The 16,582-nt window shown below is 50.3% G+C and overlaps 1 protein-coding gene across 1 annotated transcript in view; it reads left to right on the forward strand.

The window, feature by feature from the left end:
- Positions 1-16,582, forward strand: part of LOC119974360 (unconventional myosin-Ic-like) — a 71,544-nt gene that overhangs the window by 32,232 nt on the left and 22,730 nt on the right. Inside the window, exons 16-18 of the mRNA XM_038813131.1 lie at positions 11,490-11,574; positions 13,825-13,984; positions 15,623-15,706. Coding sequence (XP_038669059.1) covers positions 11,490-11,574; positions 13,825-13,984; positions 15,623-15,706 — 329 coding nt within the window. The remainder of the gene's footprint in view (positions 1-11,489; positions 11,575-13,824; positions 13,985-15,622; positions 15,707-16,582) is intronic.

Here is a 16,582-nt window from a genome sequence, read left to right on the forward strand (position 1 = left end):
GGCAGCACTAAAGGGGCTGCCGTTCAAACAAGCCCAAAATAAATTCCGCTACCTGGGGATCCAAATAGCCCATGACTGGAAAGGGATCCACAAATGGAACCTCACCAGCCTGACGGAGGAAGTAAAAAAGGACCTGCAAAGATGGAACACACTCTCACTCTCCCTCGCAGGAAGAGTCCAGACGATCAAAATGAACGTATTGCCCAGGTTCCTCTTCCTGTTTAGATCCATTCCGATCTACATCCCCAAGGCCTTCTTCAAAGCGCTGGACAAACATATCATGGCGTTCGTATGGGGGGATAAAAATGCTAGGATCCCAAAGAAGGTCCTACAAAAAACAAAATCCAGGGGGGGGCTAGCCCTCCAGAACCTACAATTCTACCACTGGGCGGCAACAGCCGAGCGAGTAAGGGGATGGATCCAGGAGTCAGAAGCCGAATGGGTGCGTGCGGAGGAGGCCTCCTGCATGGGGACCTCCCTCCGGGCCCTCGTCACGGCAGCACTCCCATCCCCACCCAAAAAACACTCCAGCAGCCCAGTGGTGACAGCCACCCTCCAATCCTGGAACCAACGGCGGCAGCAATTTGGCCTGACCAAAATGTCGGACAAGGCTCCCATCTGCAACAACCATAGGTTCAAACCAGCACTGACTGACGCCACCTTCAAAAGGTGGAGGCAGGACGGGGGGACACTGACGGTCAGGGACCTATACACGGACGACAGGATCGCAACACTGGACGAACTGACAGAGAAATTTCGGCTAGCCGGGGGGAACGAGCTACGGTACCTGCAGCTCAAAAACTTCCTACGAAAGGAGACAAGGACGCACCCACAACCGCCACGACAGACACCACTGGAAGACCTACTGGACGCAAGTATCCTAGAGAAAGGGAACTGTAGCAACATGTATGGCCGACTGGTAGATAGGGACGACACCGTACTGGACGCAACAAGAATGAAATGGGAGGACGACCTGGGGATTGAGATAGGGTGGGGACTCTGGAGCGAAGCACTGCATAGGGTCAACTCCACCTCCACGTGCGCAAAGCTCAGCCTGACGCAACTAAAAGTGGTACATAGAGCCCACTTAACGAGAAACCGTATGATTAGGTTCTTCCCGGAGGTGGAGGACAGATGTAAGCGGTGCCAAAGAGGCCCGGCCAACCACGCCCCCATGTTCTGGTCTTGCCCCAGACTTGTGGAGTACTGGACAGCCTTCTTCGAGGCTATGTCCAAAGTGGTGGGGGTGAGGGTGGAGCAGCACCGCCCAGAGCTGCAGACTGGCTGTCCGACCTCTCGGAATCTCTCCAAATGGAGAAAATCAAATTCGCCATCTGAGGGTCGGACGACGGCTTCCACAGAACGTGGGAGCCATTCATGCAATTGTTCCGGGACCTGTTTGTGGCCAACGTACAAGAGGAAGAATAGTCGGGTGGCCAAGAATCAGGGGGAAATGGACGGGAATCGGGGGAAGGTAGCCGGGGGGGGGGCTACGGGTTCGTTATGGGGGTTTGATGGCAAGCTAAGGCCCAAAACCAAACTGTAAATAAATGCCTATAAACATGTGCCTCGGCCATATTGGGGAATGTAAAATATGTATGCCGGCTAAAGGGGCGGCCACAGTTGTTATTATGAAGATGCTTCCCTGTAAATATACATGTTCATCTTTGTGGTTTTTTTCTAATATTTGTAATTTGTTGGATATAAAATATGAAAACTCAATAAAAAACATTTAAAAAATAAAGAAATCCTCTGTCAGAGCGAGTGAGTAGGTAAACCCTTAGAGCGAGTGAGTAGGTAAACCCTCAGAGCGAGTGAGTAGGTAAACCCTCCGAGCGAGTGAGTAGGTAAACCCTCAGAGCAAGTGAGTAGGTAAACCCTCAGAGTGAGTGAGTAGGTAAACCCACTCTCAGAGCGAGTGAGTAGGTAAACCCTCAGAGCGAGTGAGTAGGTAAACCCTCAGAGCGAGTGAGTAGGTAAACCCTCAGAGCGAGTGAGTAGATAAACCCTCAGAGCGAGTGAGTAGGTAAACCCTCAGAGCGAGTGAGTAGGTAAACCCTCAGAGCAAGTGAGTAGGTAAACCCTCAGAGCGAGTGAGTAGGTAAACCCTCAGAGCGAGTGAGTAGGTAAACCCTCAGAGCGAGTGAGTAGGTAAACCCTCAGAACGAGTGAGTAGGTAAACCCTCAGAGCGAGTCAGTAGGTAAACCCTCTCTCAGAGCGAGTGAGTAGGTAAACCCTCAGAGCGAGTGAGTAGATAAACCCTCAGAGCGAGTGAGTAGGTAAACCCTCTCTCAGAGCGAGTGAGTAGGTAAACACTCAGAGCGAGTGAGCAGGTAAACCCTCAGAGCGAGTGAGTAGGTAAACCCTCAGAGCGAGTGAGTAGGTAAACCCTCAGAGCGAGTGAGTAGGTAAACCCTCAGAGCGAGTGAGTAGGTAAACCCTCAGAGTGAGTGAGTAGATAAACCCTCAGAGCGAGTGAGTAGGTAAACCCTCAGAGCGAGTGAGTAGGTAAACCCTCAGAGCGAGTGAGTAGGTAAACCCTCAGCGAGTGAGTAGGTAAACCCTCAGAGCGAGTGAGTAGGTAAACCCTCAGAGCGAGTGAGTAGGTAAACCCTCAGAGCGAGTGAGTAGGTAAACCCTCAGAGCGAGTGAGTACGTAAACCCTCAGAGCGAGTGAGTAGGTAAACCCTCAGAGCGAGTGAGTAGGTAAACCCTCAGAGCGAGTGAGTAGGTAAACCCTCAGAGCGAGTGAGTAGGTAAACCCTCAGCGAGTGAGTAGGTAAACCCTCAGAGCGAGTGGGTAGGTAAACCCTCAGAGCGAGTGAGTAGGTAAACCCTCAGAGCGAGTGAGTAGGTAAACCCTCAGAGCGAGTGAGTAGGTAAACCCTCAGAGCGAGTGAGTAGGTAAACCCTCAGAGCGAGTGAGTAGGTAAACCCTCAGCGAGTGAGTAGGTAAACCCTCAGAGCGAGTGAGTAGGTAAACCCTCAGAGCGAGTGAGTAGGTAAACCCTCAGAGCGAGTGAGTAGGTAAACCCTCAGAGCGAGTGAGTAGATAAACCCTCAGCGAGTGAGTAGGTAAACCCTCAGAGCGAGTGAGTAGATAAACCCTCAGCGAGTGAGTAGGTAAACCCTCAGAGCGAGTGAGTAGGTAAACCCTCAGAGCGAGTGAGTAGGTAAACCCTCAGAGCGAGTGAGTAGGTAAACCCTCAGAGCGAGTGAGCAGGTAAACCCTCAGAGCGAGTGAGTAGGTAAACCCTCAGCGAGTGAGTAGATAAACCCTCAGAGCGAGTGAGTAGATAAACCCTCAGAGCGAGTGAGCAGGTAAACCCTCAGAGCGAGTGAGTAGGTAAACCCTCAGAGCGAGTGAGTAGGTAAACCCTCAGAGCGAGTGAGTAGGTAATCTCTCAGAGCGAGTGAGTAGGTAAACCCTCAGAGCGAGTGAGTAGGTAAACCCTCAGAGCGAGTGAGTAGGTAAACCCTCAGAGCGAGTGAGTAGGTAAACCCTCAGAGCGAGTGAGTAGGTAAACCCTCAGAGCGAGTGAGTAGGTAAACCCTCAGAGCGAGTGAGTAGGTAAACCCTCAGAGCGAGTGAGTAGGTAAACCCTCAGAGCGAGTGAGTAGGTAAACCCTCAGAGAGAGTAGGTAAACCCTCAGAGCGAGTGAGTAGGTAAACCCTCAGAGAGAGTGAGTAGGTAAACCCTCAGAGCGAGTGAGTGCGTAAACCCTCAGAGCGAGTGAGTAGGTAAACCCTCAGAGCGAGTGAGTAGGTAAACACTCAGAGCGAGTGAGTAGGTAAACCCTCAGAGCGAGTGAGTAGGTAAACCCTCAGAGCGAGTGAGTAGGTAAACCCTCAGAGCGAGTGAGTAGATAAACCCTCAGAGCGAGTGAGTAGGTAAACCCTCAGCGAGTGAGTAGGTAAACCCTCAGAGCGAGTGAGTAGGTAAACCCTCAGAGCGAGTGAGTAGGTAAACCCTCAGAACGAGTGAGTAGGTAAACCCTCAGAGCGAGTGAGTAGGTAAACCCTCAGAGCGAGTGAGTAGGTAAACCCTCAGAGCGAGTGAGTAGGTAAACCCTCAGGGCGAGTGAGTAGTTAAACCCTCAGAGCGAGTGAGTAGGTAAACCCTCAGAGCGAGTGAGTAGGTAAACCCTCAGAGCGAGTGAGTAGGTAAACCCTCAGAGCGAGTGAGTAGGTAAACCCTCAGAGCGAGTGAGTAGGCAAACCCTCAGAGCGAGTGAGTAGGTAAACCCTCAGCGAGTGAGTAGATAAACCCTCTCTCAGAGCGAGTGAGTAGGTAAACCCTCAGAGCGAGTGAGTAGGTAAACCCTCAGAGCGAGTGAGTAGGTAAACCCTCAGAGCGAGTGAGTAGGTAAACCCTCAGCGAGTGAGTAGATAAACCCTCAGAGCGAGTGAGTAGGTAAACCCTCAGAGCGAGTGAGTAGGTAAACCCTCAGAGCGAGTGAGTAGGTAAACCCTCTCTCAGAGCGAGTGAGTAGGTAAACCCTCAGAGCGAGTGAGTAGGTAAACCCTCAGCGAGTGAGTAGGTAAACCCTCTCTCAGAGCGAGTGAGTAGGTAAACCCTCAGAGCGAGTGAGTAGGTAAACACTCAGAGCGAGTGAGTAGGTAAACCCTCAGAGTGAGTGAGTAGGTAAACCCTCAGAGCGAGTGAGTAGGTAAACCCTCAGAGCGAGTGAGTAGGTAAACCCTCAGAGCGAGTGAGTAGGTAAACCCTCAGCGAGTGAGTAGGTAAACCCTCAGCGAGTGAGTAGGTAAACCCTCAGAGCGAGTGAGTAGGTAAACCCTCAGAGCGAGTGAGTAGGTAAACCCTTAGAGCGAGTGAGTAGGTAAACCCTCAGAGCGAGTGAGTAGGTAAACCCTCTCTCAGAGCGAGTGAGTAGGTAAACACTCAGAGCGAGTGAGTAGGTAAACCCTTAGAGCGAGTGAGTAGGTAAACCCTCTCTCAGAGCGAGTGAGTAGGTAAACCCTCAGAGCGAGTGAGTAGGTAAACCCTCAGGGCGAGTGAGTAGGTAAACCCTCAGCGAGTGAGTAGGTAAACCCTCAGAGCGAGTGAGTAGGTAAACTCTCAGAGCGAGTGAGTAGGTAAACCCTCAGAGCGAGTGAGTAGGTAAACCCTCAGAGCGAGTGAGTAGGTAAACCCTCAGAGCGAGTGAGTAGGTAAACCCTCAGAGCGAGTGAGTAGGTAAACCCTCAGCGAGTGAGTAGATAAACCCTCAGAGCGAGTGAGTAGGTAAACCCTCAGAGCGAGTGAGTAGGTAAACCCTCAGAGCGAGTGAGTAGATAAACCCTCAGAGCGAGTGAGTAGATAAACCCTCAGAGCGAGTGAGTAGGTAAACCCTCTCTCAGAGCGAGTGAGTAGGTAAACCCTCAGCGAGTGAGTAGGTAAACCCTCAGAGCGAGTGAGTAGGTAAACCCTCAGAGCGAGTGAGTAGGTAAACCCTCTCTCAGAGCGAGTGAGTAGGTAAACCCTCAGCGAGTGAGTAGGTAAACCCTCAGAGCGAGTGAGTAGGTAAACCCTCAGAGCGAGTGAGTAGGTAAACCCTCAGAGCGAGTGAGTAGGTAAACCCTCAGAGCGAGTGAGTAGATAAACCCTCAGAGCGAGTGAGTAGGTAAACCCTCAGAGCGAGTGAGTAGGTAAACCCTCAGCGAGTGAGTAGGTAAACCCTCAGAGCGAGTGAGTAGATACACCCTCAGAGCGAGTGAGTAGGTAAACCCTCAGAGCGAGTGAGTAGATAAACCCTCAGAGCGAGTGAGTAGGTAAACCCTCAGAGCGAGTGAGTAGGTAAACCCTCAGAGCGAGTGAGTAGATAAACCCTCAGAGCGAGTGAGTAGGTAAACCCTCAGAGCGAGTCAGTAGGTAAACCCTCAGAGCGAGTGAGTAGATAAACCCTCAGAGCGAGTGAGTAGGTAAACCCTCAGCGAGTGAGTAGGTAAACCCTCAGAGCGAGTGAGTAGATAAACCCTCTCTCAGAGCGAGTGAGTAGGTAAACCCTCAGAGCGAGTGAGTAGGTAAACCCTCAGAGCGAGTGAGTAGGTAAACCCTCAGAGCGAGTGAGTAGATACACCCTCAGAGCGAGTGAGTAGGTAAACCCTCAGCGAGTGAGTAGGTAAACCCTCAGAGCGAGTGAGTAGATACACCCTCAGAGCGAGTGAGTAGGTAAACCCTCAGAGCGAGTGAGTAGGTAAACCCTCAGAGCGAGTGAGTAGATAAACCCTCAGAGCGAGTGAGTAGGTAAACCCTCAGAGCGAGTGAGTAGGTAAACCCTCAGAGCGAGTGAGTAGATAAACCCTCAGAGCGAGTGAGTAGATAAACCCTCAGAGCGAGTGAGTAGGTAAACCCTCAGAGCGAGTGAGTAGGTAAACCCTCAGAGCGAGTGAGTAGATAAATCCTCAGAGCGAGTGAGTAGGTAAACCCTCAGAGCGAGTGAGTAGGTAAACCCTCAGAGCGAGTGAGTAGGTAAACCCTCAGAGCGAGTGAGTAGATAAACCCTCTCTCAGAGCGAGTGAGTAGGTAAACCCTCAGCGAGTGAGTAGGTAAACCCTCAGCGAGTGAGTAGGTAAACCCTCAGAGCGAGTGAGTAGATAAACCCTCAGAGCGAGTGAGTAGGTAAACCCTCAGAGCGAGTGTGTAGGTAAACCCTCAGAGCGAGTGAGTAGGTAAACCCTCAGAGCGAGTGAGTAGGTAAACTCTCAGAGCGAGTGAGTAGGTAAACCCTCAGAGCGAGTGAGTAGGTAAACTCTCAGAGCGAGTGAGTAGATAAACCCTCAGAGCGAGTGTGTAGGTAAACCCTCAGAGCGAGTGAGTAGGTAAACCCTCAGAGCGAGTGAGTAGGTAAACCCTCAGAGCGCGTGAGTAGGTAAACCCTCAGAGCGAGTGAGTAGGTAAACCCTCTCTCAGAGCGAGTGAGTAGGTAAACCCTCAGCGAGTGAGTAGGTAAACCCTCAGCGAGTGAGTAGGTAAACCCTCAGAGCGAGTGAGTAGGTAAACCCTCAGCGAGTGAGTAGGTAACCCTCAGCGAGTGAGTAGGTAAACCCTCAGAGCGAGTGAGTAGGTAAACCCTCAGAGCGAGTGAGTAGGTAAACCCTCAGAGCGAGTGAGTAGGTAAACCCTCAGAGCGAGTGAGTAGGTAAACCCTCAGAGCGAGTGAGTAGGTAAACCCTCAGCGAGTGAGTAGGTAAACCCTCAGCGAGTGAGTAGGTAAACCCTCAGAGCGAGTGAGTAGATAAACCCTCAGCGAGTGAGTAGGTAAACCCTCAGAGCGAGTGAGTAGGTAAACCCTCAGAGCGAGTGAGTAGGTAAACCCTCAGAGCGAGTGAGTAGGTAAACCCTCACTCAGAGCGAGTGAGTAGATAAACCCTCAGAGCGAGTGAGTAGATAAACCCTCAGAGCGAGTTAGTAGATACACCCTCAGAGCGAGTGAGTAGGTAAACCCTCAGCGAGTGAGTATGTAAACCCTCAGAGCGAGTGAGTAGGTAAACCCTCCGAGCGAGTGAGTAGGTAAACCCTCAGAGCGAGTGAGTAGGTAAACCCTCAGAGCGAGTGAGTAGGTAAACCCTCAGAGCGAGTGAGTAGGTAAACCCTCAGAGCGAGTGAGTAGGTAAACCCTCAGAGCGAGTGAGTAGGTAAACCCTCAGAGCGAGTGAGTAGGTAAACCCTCAGAGCGAGTGAGTAGGTAAACCCTCAGAGCGAGTGAGTAGGTAAACCCTCAGAGCGAGTGAGTAGGTAAACCCTCAGAGCGAGTGAGTAGGTAAACCCTCAGAGTGAGTAGATAAACCCTCAGAGCGAGTGAGTAGGTAAACCCTCAGAGCGAGTGAGTAGGTAAACCCTCAGAGCGAGTGAGTAGGTAAACCCTCAGCGAGTGAGTAGATAAACCCTCAGAGCGAGTGAGTAGGTAAACCCTCAGAGCGAGTGAGTAGGTAAACCCTCAGAGCGAGTGAGTAGGTAAACCCTCAGAGCGAGTGAGTAGGTAAACCCTCAGAGCGAGTGAGTAGGTAAACCCTCAGAGCGAGTGAGTAGGTAAACCCTCAGAGCGAGTGAGTAGGTAAACCCTCAGAGCGAGTGAGTAGGTAAACCCTCAGAGCGAGTGAGTAGGTAAACCCTCAGAGCGAGTGAGTAGGTAAACCCTCAGAGCGAGTGAGTAGGTAAACCCTCAGAGCGAGTGAGTAGGTAAACCCTCAGAGCGAGTGAGTAGGTAAACTCTCAGAGCGAGTGAGTAGGTAAACCCTCAGAGCGAGTGAGTAGGTAAACCCTCAGAGCGAGTGAGTAGGTAAACCCTCAGAGCGAGTGAGTAGGTAAACCTTCAGAGCGAGTGAGTAGGTAAACCCTCAGAGTGAGTAGATAAACCCTCAGAGCGAGTGAGTAGGTAAACCCTCAGAGCGAGTGAGTAGGTAAACCCTCAGAGCGAGTGAGTAGGTAAACCCTCAGCGAGTGAGTAGGTAAACCCTCAGAGCGAGTGAGTAGGTAAACCCTCAGAGCGAGTGAGTAGGTAAACCCTCAGAGCGAGTGAGTAGGTAAACCCTCAGAGCGAGTGAGTAGGTAAACCCTCAGAGCGAGTGAGTAGATAAACCCTCAGAGCGAGTGAGTAGATAAACCCTCAGAGCGAGTGAGTAGGTAAACCCTCAGAGCGAGTAAGTAGGTAAACCCTCAGCGAGTGAGTAGGTAAACCCTCAGAGCGAGTGAGTAGGTAAACCCTCAGAGCGAGTGAGTAAGTAAACCCTCAGAGTGAGTGAGTAGATAAACCCTCTCTCAGAGCGAGTGAGTAGGTAAACCCTCAGAGCGAGTGAGTAGGTAAACCCTCAGAGCGAGTGAGTAAGTAAACCCTCAGAGTGAGTGAGTAGATAAACCCTCTCTCAGAGCGAGTGTGTAGGTAAACCCTCAGAGCGAGTGAGTAGGTAAACCCTCAGAGCGAGTGAGTAGGTAAACCCTCAGAGCGAGTGAGTAGGTAAACCCTCAGCGAGTGAGTAGGTAAACCCTCAGAGCGAGTGAGTAGGTAAACCCTCAGCGAGTGAGTAGGTAAACCCTCAGAGCGAGTGAGTAGGTAAACCCTCAGAGCGAGTGAGTAGGTAAACCCTCAGAGCGAGTGAGTAGGTAAACCCTCAGAGCGAGTGAGTAGGTAAACCCTCAGAGCGAGTGAGTAGGTAAACCCTCAGAGCGAATGAGTAGGTAAACCCTCAGAGCGAGTGAGTAGGTAAACCCTCAGCGAGTGAGTAGGTAAACCCTCAGCGAGTGAGTAGGTAAACCCTCAGAGCGAGTGAGTAGGTAAACCCTCAGAGCGAGTGAGTAGGTAAACCCTCAGAGCGAGTGAGTAGGTAAACCCTCAGAGCGAGTGAGTAGGTAAACCCTCAGAGAGAGTGAGTAGGTAAACCCTCAGAGCGAGTGAGTAGGTAAACCCTCAGAGCGAGTGAGTAGGTAAACCCTCAGAGCGAGTGAGTAGGTAAATCCTCAGAGTGAGTGAGTAGGTAAACCCTCAGAGCGAGTGAGTAGGTAAACCCTCAGAGCGAGTGAGTAGGTAAACCCTCAGAGCGAGTGAGTAGGTAAACCCTCAGAGCGAGTGAGTAGGTAAACCCTCAGAGCGAGTGAGTAGGTAAACCCTCAGAGCGAGTGAGTAGGTAAACCCTCAGAGCGAGTGAGTAGGTAAACCCTCAGAGCGCGTGAGTAGGTAAACCCTCTCTCAGAGCGAGTGAGTAGGTAAACCCTCAGAGCGAGTGAGTAGGTAAACCCTCAGAGCGAGTGAGTAGGTAAACCCTCCGAGCGAGTGAGTAGGTAAACCCTCAGAGCGAGTGAGTAGGTAAACCCTCAGAGCGAGTGAGTAGGTAAACCCTCAGAGCGAGTGAGTAGGTAAACCCTCAGAGCGAGTGAGTAGGTAAACCCTCAGAGCGAGTGAGTAGGTAAACCCCCAGAGCGAGTCAGTAGGTAAACACTCTCAGGGCGAGTGAGTAGGTAAACCCTCAGAGCGAGTGAGTAGGTAAACCCTCAGAGCGAGTGAGTAGATAAACCCTCAGAGCGAGTCAGTAGGTAAACCCTCAGAGCGAGTGAGTAGGTAAACCCCCAGAGCGAGTCAGTAGGTAAACACTCTCAGGGCGAGTGAGTAGGTAAACCCTCAGAGCGAGTGAGTAGGTAAACCCTCAGAGCGAGTGAGTAGATAAACCCTCAGAGCGAGTCAGTAGGTAAACCCTCAGAGCGAGTGAGTAGGTAAACACTCTCAGAACGAGTGAGTAGGTAAACTGAGCGACTGTGCCATTAAACCCTCTGTCAGGGAGTGAGTACGTAGACCCTCTCTCAGAGCGAGTCAGTACGTAAACCCTCTCTCAGAGCGTGTCAGTACGTAAACCCTCTCTCAGAGCGAGTCAGTACGTAAACCCTCTCTTGGTGAGTGAGTGTGTATAAACCTGTGATAAATGCAGGAAATTGGTGGACATATATATATTTTATTTTATATCTGTTGCAGTTAGGGTTTTTAAAGCCTGGGTTATGGAATATATTTGTTGAATTAATATTATTAAAGAACCCAGGTAAAGACTGTGTGTGCTAAAGAAGTAATTAAGAAGTTGTAAAAGGTGAAGTCATGATTGATTCTAATCATTTATTTGTTTACATATAGAGGGTTGATGGAATATTGTTATGATTGCTGGAGATTCTCTGCAGAGCAGATAATTTTTTTTCCCCATTAAGGGGCAATATAGTGTGGCCAATCCATCTACCCTGCGCATCTTGGGGTTTGTGGGTGTGAGACCCACGGAGACATGGGGAGAATGTGCAAACTCCACATGGACAGTGACCCAGAGCCGGGATTAAACCCGGGTTCTTGCCGCCATGAGGCAGCAGAGCTATCCATGAGGGGTTGAATTTAATCCTGGCTAAGGAAGTCATGTGACATGTTAGTGGGATAGAGTTGATGCAATTAGTGAGAGGAGCCAGATCTGTCTGTATTTTTCAGTTTACTGTAGGATTTGAGACAAGGATTTGAAGTTGAAGAGCAGTTTTGCCAGATGCTGCTGGGCTGAGCAGAAATGTACTGAATCTGCTCCTGAAAATCTCTCTCTATCCAAAGCTCTGCTCAACTAAGCAAGTAATCCGTTTGTTAACTTTAGTTATAAGTGGCATTTGAATTGTATTGCATTGCTTAATTGGAGTAAATAGCAGGTATGGATAGACCCTCACAGTTTGCAAACTGAAGAAAATCGTTTGGTATCCTAACAAATGTTGGGGTCTAGGCCAGGATCCTAATAAACCTCTCCGAGAGAATGCATCAACCCCCAGATGGTGTAAAGAAAACAGGAGTGAGATAGTGTACAAAGAAAAAACAGAGGAAGTGTGAAAAATGCATGAATGAATGGGATTAATAAGATTTGTGTATGTAATCACTAAACGTAAATGTTTTGCTGCCTGCTCTCACACTGTGAGGCAGAGCAATACTGCCAGGCTCTCTGATTTACCTCTGATTCACAGTTTTGATCTTTGTCTCTCTGAAGCAATCACAATCCAGTCGTGGTGGAGAGGTGGGCTCGGCCGCAGAATAGCCACTCGCCGGAAAAATGCTGCTCACACCATTCGCAGGTAGGTGATCTTTCTGGGCAGTGAGATGGGGGAAACAGCTCAAATGTGAATCATCTCCCAGTTCCAGATGCTGCCTGGTTGGTGGCCAACTCTGTATGCATATGTTGCTGGGACTGGAACACACAGAACTTCCCACAACAAACCCAGAATGCACACTTTAGAAATGAGAGCCATCAATTTAAGAGAATGACTAATAAATCCCAGAGGGAATTCTGGAGAAACTTCTTTATCCGGAGAGGGCAGTGACTGAGGAACTCATTAACCCCAACCCTAACTTACTCCCACAGCGAATGGCTGAGGGTGGATATTATAGATATGTTTTAGGGGAAGCTGATTAAACACAATGGATAAAAGGATAGGCTGAGTAGGAGAGGGGTGGGGGAGGCTCATGTGGAGCATAAACAGCAGCCCAGAGCACTTGGGCTGAATAAGTTGTTTCTGTTCAAAAACCACCGACTCCTCAGAGTATATGTCAGAGTCACTGCCACATATGTGTGTGATTGGTCCATTTGGCTTTGCTATCTGGTTTAAGGATGTGTGATTGGTCCATTTGGCTTTGCTATCTGGTTTAAGGGTGTGTGATTGGCCCATTTGGCTTTGCTTTCTGGTTTAAGGGTGTGTGATTGGTCCATTTGGCTTTGCTATCTGGTTTAAGGGTGTGTGATTGGCCCATTTGGCTTTGCTATCTGGTTTAAGGGTGTGATTGGTCCATTTGGCTTTGCTATCTGGTTTAAGGGTGTGTGATTGGTCCATTTGGCTTTGCTATCTGGTTTAAGGGTGTGTGATTGGCCCATTTGGCTTTGCTATCTGGTTTAAGGGTGTGTGATTGGTCCATTTGGCTTTGCTGTCTGGTTTAAGGGTGTGTGATTGGTCCATTTGGTTTTGCTATCTGGTTTAAAGGTGTGTGATTGGCCAATTTGGCTTTGCTATCTGGTTTAAGGGTGTGATTGGTCCATTTGGCTTTGCTATCTGGTTTAAGGGTGTGATTGGTCCATTTGGCTTTGCTATCTGGTTTAAGGGTGTGATTGGTCTATTTGGTTTTGCTATCTGGTTTAAGGGTGTGATTGGTCCATTTGGCTTTGCTATCTGGTTTAAGGGTGTGTTTATTTGGTGATTGGTTCTGACCTGACTTACGACTGTTCTCATTATGAGGAAATGTCAGAAAGTCCCAGGAGTCTGAGAGCAGCATCAGACTGTAGAAATGGCCAGCAGAGAGGGGAAACCATCACTGACATGAATAGAGTGCAGAGTCTTTATGGGCGGCACAGTGGTTAGCACTGCTGCCTCACTGTGCCAGGGACCCGGGCGGGACGGTGGCACAGTGGTTAGCACTGCTGTCTAACAGCACCAGGGACCCAGGTTCGATTCCTGGCTTGGGTCACTGTCTGTGCGGAGTCTGCACATCCTCCCCGTGTCTGCGTGGGTTTCCTCCGGGTGCTCCGCTTTCCTCCCACAGTCCAATAATGTGCAGATCAGGTGGATTGGCCATGATAAATTGCCCCTTAGTGTCCAAAAGGATACGCCGTTAATGTATCTGCTTCCACATCCTCCCTTGGCAACACATTCCAGGCACTCACCACCCTCTGTGTAAAATCCTGCCTCGCACATCTCCAAACCTTGCCCCACAGACCTTAAAATCTATGTCCCCTGATGACTGACCCCTCCACCCTGGGAAAGAATGCCTGCCCATCCACTCTATCCATGCCCCTCATAATCTTGTAGACCTCAATCAGGTCACCCCTCAACTTCCGTCTTTCCAATGAAAACAGTCTGAGACTATTCAGCCTCTCCACATAGCTAACACCCTCCAGACCAGGCAACATCCTGGTCAACCCCCTCTGCACCCTCTCCAAATCCTCCACATCCTTCTGGCAATGTGGCGATCAGGATTGTGCGCAATATTCCAAGACTCCACACAGACAGTGACCCAAGCCGGGAATCGAACCTGGGTCCCTGGTGCTGTGAGGCAGCAGTAATAACTACTGTGACACTGTGTAACCTTGTGGTCAGATTTATTGATGCTTTTAAGAGCCTATTTGTTCATTTGACTCCACATTTAAGTGTGATAGAGAGACTAAGGGAGGATCATCCAGAATCTAGAACAGGTCACAATGATCTTTAAACTGGCAGGGCTGAAAAACCTGCTTCTAATGGCCCTGTTTTCCAGCCGTGTCACCATCTCCCTCTCTTGCCTATCGCAATATCTTTGCTAATTTATTGAGGTTGTGTATCTCTTTGTTTCTTTGTCAGATTTATCAAGGGGTTCATTTACCGACACAGACCTCGCTGTCCAGAGAACGAGTACTTCCTGGATTATGTCAGATTCTCTTTCCTGATGAAGCTAAAACGCAATCTTCCAAAGAATGTTCTGGATAAATCCTGGCCTGTAGCCCCCCCAGCACTCTCTGAGGTACGGCAGCTTGTCCTGAGTAACAAGAATTCATGTTTTTCAAATCTGTGGGCCGGGATTCACCGACCCAGCGCCGGGTTGGAGAATTTCTCCCACCCCGACGGCGGCTTTCCCATTCTCCGGCGCCGTTTATCGGTCGCCCGTGGGATCGCCGCCACGCTGGTCGGGGGCCGTTGACAGCGGCCCCCCCCCCCCCGGCGATTCTCCGGGCCCCGAGTGGCCGACAAGTTTGGCCAAGTCCCATCGGTGTGGATTACTCACCTCCCACAGGGCAGGACCTGGAAGGTGAGTGTGCGGGGGCCGTCCGGGAAAGGGGGGGGGGGGATCCGATCCGATCTGGAGGGGGCCCCCACGGTGGTCTGGCCCGCGATTGGGGCCTACCGATCGGTGGCCGGGCTGGCACCATGGGGCCCTACCTTATTCTGCGTCATGCCCCTGTAGGGCTCCGCCATATTGCCCGGGGGCTGGCGCGAAGAAGGGAACCCCTGCGCATGCGCGGAAATACGGCGGCCGTTCTGCGCGAGTGCAAACCCGCGCGGGCCGTTCCGTGCCAGCTGGAGCTGTGGGGTCCACTCTGGTGCCAACCTAGCCCCCTAGAAAGGGGAGAATTCCTCACCTTCGGGGACCTTTCACGCCGGAGTGGTTGGCGTCGGTTTTCACGCCCGTGTGGGATCTCAGCCCCGTTATTGGAGAATCCCACCCATGATGTCCATGATTGGACCACAACCTGCACAAGACCAGGAGAACGAAAGAGAAAATGCTGGAAAATCTCAGCAAGTCTGGCAGCATCTGTAGGGACAGAAAAGAGCGAACGTTTCGAGCCCGATGACTCTGTCAAGGTAACAGACAGAGAAAGTGGGAAATATTGATACTGTGGAGGGAGAATGAAAGATGAGAATATAAATATTCTCAGTATAAATATTTCCCACTCTCTCTGTCTGTTAGCTTTGACAAAGCGTCATTGGGCTCGAAACATTCGCTCTTTTCTCTCCCTACAGATGCTGCCAGACTTGCTGAGATTTTCCAGCATTTTCTCTTTCGTTTCAGATTCCAGCATCTGCTTTTGCCCTAAGACCAGGAAAAGGCCTTTCAGCTCCTTGAGCCTATTGCATTGGTCGGTTAGGGCACAGCTCGCCTGCATCTTTCCATCCACACACCTTGGTGTCACTGTCCTTAATACCCTTTGGCAAACAAAAAATTACCAATTTCAATTTAGAAATTTCTAATTGACCGGCAGCTGGTTAGATTTATTGCATTTTATTTTAAGCCGCCCCCAGCCCACAGGACCCTGATGATCATTGCTAATTTCCCCAGTGGAGAGAGTCTGACTCTCGGTCCCAGAGCCTGCATCCTGCCTCCTGCCACTTCATTGGGTGATATGTTTGAGTTCCGGTCAGAAAGGGGTCAGGAGAGATGGGCAGCTGAACACAATCTGGGGGGGGGGGGGGGTCTGAATGGTCCTGATGGGACACTTACTAAACTCTCACCGAGAGTAAGAAGGATTTCATAAACACTAACCTTACAACAGCAACCAGACTTTGAAAGTGACTATGAAGCATTTTGAAATGTCCAGATGTGGTTGGTGTACGGCGCTATAAAAATGTGTAAGCTTCCTTGTTTTCCTGTGATATATTCCAGACCTCAGAGCTGCTCCGAGATCTGAATATGCGGAATATGGTGCAGATTTACTGCAAGAGGATTACTCCAGAGTGGAAAGAACAGGTAGAGAATTATTCTGTGTGAGTGCAGTGAATGTTTTTCCAGACTTGTACTGTACAAACATTTTTAAAAGATTTTTAAAAAATAAACTTGGGGGCTTTGAGTCCCTCCAAGCTAATAGTATCCGTCTCCGGGCTACCAGGGAAGCAACGGCCAGACCGTCTGCCTCTTTCTCCTCCTGGATTCCCGGATCTTCCGACACCCTGAAAATCGCCACCTCTGGATTTGGCGCCACCCTTGTTTTTAACACCGTGGACATGACACCTGCAAACCCCTGCCCAAAATCCCCTCCGCTTCGGACATGCCCAGAACATGTGGACATGGTTCGCTGGTCCTCCCACACATTTTACACACCTGTCTTCCACCCCAAAGAATCTGTTCTTCCGGGCCACTGTCATGTGAGCCCGGTGAACGACCGTGAATTGTATCAGGCTGAGCCTGGCACATGCAAACGTAGACTTATTGAACGTGAAGCTGCCTCTGTCTTTTGGGATGTTCTTGGGATATGGGTGCTGGAGCTGATTGGCCATTCCCAGTTCCCAGTGTGAACATCTGGGCAGCCCCGTTATAAATGCAACATGTTGGTGTGGGACTGGAGCCACATACACGTTCAGACTAGGTAAGAACAGCAAAAAGACGTCAATGAGCCGATGATGTTTTTGCAACAAACTGACGGCTTCGTTTTATTGATTTCACTTTTATTGGTGCCAACTTTTATTTTCAATGTTTCTCCAACAGAACGGAGCCTGTTCACTAGAGATAGGGGGCAGCACGGGGGCGCAGTGGGTTAGCACTGCTGCCTCACGGCGCCGAGGTCCCAGGTTTGATCCCGGCCCTGGGTCACTGTCCGTGTGGAGTTTGCACATTCTCCCCGTGTCT

Source organism: Scyliorhinus canicula, chromosome 12 (assembly GCF_902713615.1).
Source record: "Scyliorhinus canicula chromosome 12, sScyCan1.1, whole genome shotgun sequence".
In the NCBI taxonomy this organism is placed as follows: domain Eukaryota; kingdom Metazoa; phylum Chordata; class Chondrichthyes; order Carcharhiniformes; family Scyliorhinidae; genus Scyliorhinus; species Scyliorhinus canicula.